Here is a 4,369-nt window from a genome sequence, read left to right on the forward strand (position 1 = left end):
AATTCCCATGCAATACAAGAAATAGCATAGTAGATATTCGTGGGAGAAATGAACTCTTAATTAAAAAGAGAAATACTAGTAGTAGAGTAGTAAATTAGCAGAGAGACGAAGAGATGGGGTTGGGAATATACTGGTTGTTGTATAAGGCATTGAGATTAGTGAATGAATGTGTTGGATTACCAAGAAGGGAGGGCAAAGGGTATATGAGGGTTAAGAAGAAAATAAAAAATATTGGGATTAGAGCAGGGGAGAGGAGAGGGGGGTTGGGAGCGTGAGAATAAGTGGAGTAGGAGTAGTAGTAGTATTCCATTTTCCTTGGGAGGGTGGCAGTGGCAGAGGCAGAGAATACGGATACGGACAGAGGTTTTTGATGTATCTATCTGTATTGGGTTTGAGACAGACACTAACAATGGCTCCATGTCCTCGTGATCGGAGAAGGGCAGATCCGTGGAAGACTGTTCCCCCACCTTAGTCACGTGCCCTCTTTTGACCACACTCCCCCCCCTTTTCCCCCTTTCTTTCTATTTCACTGCTTACCCCTATTGCTATAAATTGAAAGTACGCAAGGGCAAATCTCATACAAAGTCACAAATAGTGCCTCTCTCTCTCTTCCCCCACCACTGGGTCCCTCTCCTGAAAAAACAACACAGTCCCCCACCATATATATATAAGTCTCCATTTGCAATTAACGACAACGTGGACTGCACCCCTGCTGACTGGTATTTCGCCATTTTATAAACCTCTCAAGCTAGCAGACAACAAGCCCTTCTCATATCTCCGTACCCCCACCCTCATTCATTATCTATCTCCAACTTACAATTACCATTCCATTTCAAACATTTTATTATTGCACTTAGCTTCCCCCATTTCCCCCTTTTCCCCTGTACTGTACTTGTCGCCTGATCTGCAATAAAAGGCCTCCTCATACAACTGCCTCATCACCAATCATCTCCTAAATTCAAATTCCGAGAAGGGAAACAACAATGATGCATCATCGATGTTGCAGCGGAACTACTCATCAGGGGCACGTCATGGGTCCCTGCACATGTGCTATGTTCCATGGCCAAACAACCACCAATTCATTCTCCATGCTATTCTCCATGCCCAACCACCACAACAACCCTTACGATCAACCTCATGATATCATTTACTCCTCCTCTTCTTCCTCCTCCGTCGACTGCACCCTCTCCCTCGGTACCCCTTCCACCCGTTTCACCGAAGACGAAGAGAAGCGTACCCGCCATGAACGTCGTTCCTCCGTCTCTAACTTCTGCTGGGATTTGCTACAATCCACCAAACACAACCACTCTCAAACCAAGTCCTCCTCAAACCGCCCCTCCAACAACGCCGACCCTCTCCTCGCTCGTCGTTGTGCCAACTGTGACACCACTTCTACACCACTCTGGAGGAATGGCCCCCGTGGCCCAAAGGTACATATATTTCTAAATCAAATATCTTATTACAAATAAACTTCTCTGTTCGTCTTTCGTTCTTATTGAAATGGTGAATTGCAGTCTCTATGCAATGCCTGTGGCATACGGTTCAAGAAAGAGGAGAGGAGGGCCAGTGCAGCAGCCGCCACCACCGCCGCAGCTTCTGGTGGCGTGATGGATTCATCGCAGATGTACAGCCACCACAACAGTAACTCGTGGTACGCGCATTCGCAGAGCCAGAAGATGGCCGCGGCGGCGATGGGCAGCGAGTTCCGTTTCGTGGACGACGGTGATGTCCGGGACTCCGAAAACGGCATTCCGTTCCTGTCGTGGAGGCTCAACGTTACTGACAGAACAAGCCTCGTTCACGACTTCACAAGATGAAAAGAAAGAACAACGTTATCATCAAATATGAATAACAATATAATAACAGAACCAAAAACATCACAACTCTCTCAAAGAAGGAGGAAGTAGCTTTCTAGTACTAATATCTAATCTATCCATCCATCCATCCTCCAACCAAACCAAGCAGTTATATACGTCAACGTTTTACGATGATCATGATGATGAGGAGGATGATGTAGAAGATATTTTTGATTGCGACGGTTGTGGTCTCGTCAATATGATGTTTTTTTTTTCTCTTTTTAATTTTAAATTGATCTTTTTTTTTCCGTTTTGTTTGCTTCCTATTCTCCGTCTTGCATTTGCATAGGATGGAGTGAGAATGGGATAATTCTATATTCTTAGTTTGCTTTCTCTTTGGACTTAGCTTCTTTCTTTAACTTTCTCTTTCAGTTACATATGAACCTTTTTTTTTTGTAGCCTCACTACTACTTTTCATGTTAGTCATTATAATATCTAGTTGATGTTGACCATGATTATTGACCGTTTGATTTGCAAGCAAGGGCTTTATAACTTGGGCCTTTTATTTATATGTATCAAGCTTTTATAGTAGTGGTAGTATTAGCCCTTCACGTATTTGTAATTTTCACATCACAAGATCGAGATTCATACACATAAGCAGATAATAATGTATTCATTGAAGAGGATATGAGAGAGGGAGTAAGTCGTAGGTGCATTTTGGTAATTGGAAAGAGGCAAAGTCTCTCTCTTTCTATCTCTGTTTTGGTCCAATGCCGATGTTGGATCACTGTACTGTTGTGTCTGAACCGGACACTGTGCGGTTCAGAACAGTAAAACTGAAGTGTCTTTTTAGTTTGAACACTGCGTCGAATCTAACCCTCCAATGAAGTTTGTGTATGTTGCCCTTCCTGAAACTCTTACTCAGTCAACTTTTTCTCATTCATTAAACCCACCATCATTGCCCTTATCCCTATATATTACGTACTATCGTTTATATTCTTTTCGGTAATCTATGTTGGTGATTGTTACGGCATCGTTAACTTACTAAAAAAAATGAAAAATTAATATTTCATTTTAAAAATATAAAAAATAATTTGAAATATTTAAAATTTAAATTTAAATCTTTTAAATTTTAAATTTTTATTTTAAAGAATAAAGTGTGATTTCTCACTCTTCAATGATTTTTTTCTCATATTTTTTCTTTATTCCACTTATAAAATAGAATTTGAATCTTTTAAATTTTGAATTTTATTTTAAAGGATAAAGTATAAATAGTAATAAAATTTAAAATTTAGAGGATTCAAATTCTTAAAATTTATTGAAAAAAATAAATTAAATAAAAATTAGATATCAAATTATATACACTATAAAATTCACCATTTATTTTAGCATCAAATTACTGTCCATCACAAGTTAGCAACATTTAGGAAAAAATGTATTATATTTTTATGACTTAAAAAATAAAGTTGTTTAAAAATATATTCTTAAAATTCCGCATTTGATATAGTACGATTGTCCTATGTTCATTATTATTATTGTTGCATTTCTTTCAAAAATTCCTATCAAGTGCATTTAAAATATTACTTTCTGACCAAAAGTTTTTTTTATCTTATTGATAATATATTTTTGCCGATAAGAATGCGTCTTTTGATTATAAAACCATATCATCTGCATCCAATCAATTTTTATCTAGTAATTTGCTATAGTGAGGCAATTTAGCAGGAACTAGGGCGTGAGAAGATCTCAAACCAACCATCAATTTCCCAGATCAACTAAGGGTTGTAATTTTGGTACTAGTACTACATACACATCAGTTCACTCTATGATGATATGGCACCAGTTCTCCAGAATAGAAATATACTGCAAATTCATGTATGTAGTAAATAGTTGTGATCTATGATGACTTTTTTTAGTTGGAATGGACTGGGCCAATACATTACACAGCACGAGTTAGGATCATTTTAGGTGTTTCAGTTAACACTGACGCAATAAAAAAAGAAAGTGGTCTTTTAGTCAATTTATTGATGGGTCACGACTAGCTTTTTTGGACTATCAGCTAACTCATTTAATTAATAAGCAAAAAGATTAAAAAAAAAGAAAATCAAGTGTGCAATCCCAAGGTTTGTGGATTCGCTCCATGGGGGCTAAGGTTAAGCGAGTCGATTAGCTCCCAGGCCACTAGAAAATAGCTTAAGAGCCCACCAAATTAGGTTTGTCTAGTAGTTAATTTATTAATCTTTTTAAATAAGTGTTGAGGATTAAAATCTTATTTTGTGCACGATGGATTAATCTTTGACAAGTTAGTTCAAATAATTTATGAATTTTGTTGGCTCTCTAATATGTTTTATTAAAATATGCTAGAGAACCAATAATTAATTATCAATATTTAAAAATATAGATTAAAAATAAGTTATTAAATTAAAAGACTAAACAAAATAAATTAATAATTAAAAATAATAAATTATGTTAGCCTCTAGCATTTTTCGTTGTTTAATAGTAAAGAATTCAAATAACATGTACAAGATTTTAAATTTTAAATTTTATTGCCATGTAAATAAAAAAATGGAATAGTA

General features: G+C 36.7%; 1 protein-coding gene across 1 annotated transcript; it reads left to right on the forward strand.

The window, feature by feature from the left end:
• The first annotated feature begins 604 nt into the window (after positions 1-604).
• LOC107487846 (GATA transcription factor 18) lies at positions 605-2,291 on the forward strand. Its single transcript, XM_016108533.3, has 2 exons — positions 605-1,430; positions 1,515-2,291. The coding sequence occupies exons 1-2, from the start codon at positions 984-986 to the stop codon at positions 1,815-1,817; spliced, it is 750 nt and encodes a 249-aa protein (XP_015964019.1). The 5' UTR covers positions 605-983; the 3' UTR covers positions 1,818-2,291.
• The last annotated feature ends 2,078 nt before the right edge of the window (positions 2,292-4,369 follow it).

The sequence above is a fragment of the Arachis duranensis genome, chromosome 5 (assembly GCF_000817695.3).
Source record: "Arachis duranensis cultivar V14167 chromosome 5, aradu.V14167.gnm2.J7QH, whole genome shotgun sequence".
NCBI classification, from domain to species: Eukaryota; Viridiplantae; Streptophyta; class Magnoliopsida; order Fabales; family Fabaceae; genus Arachis; species Arachis duranensis.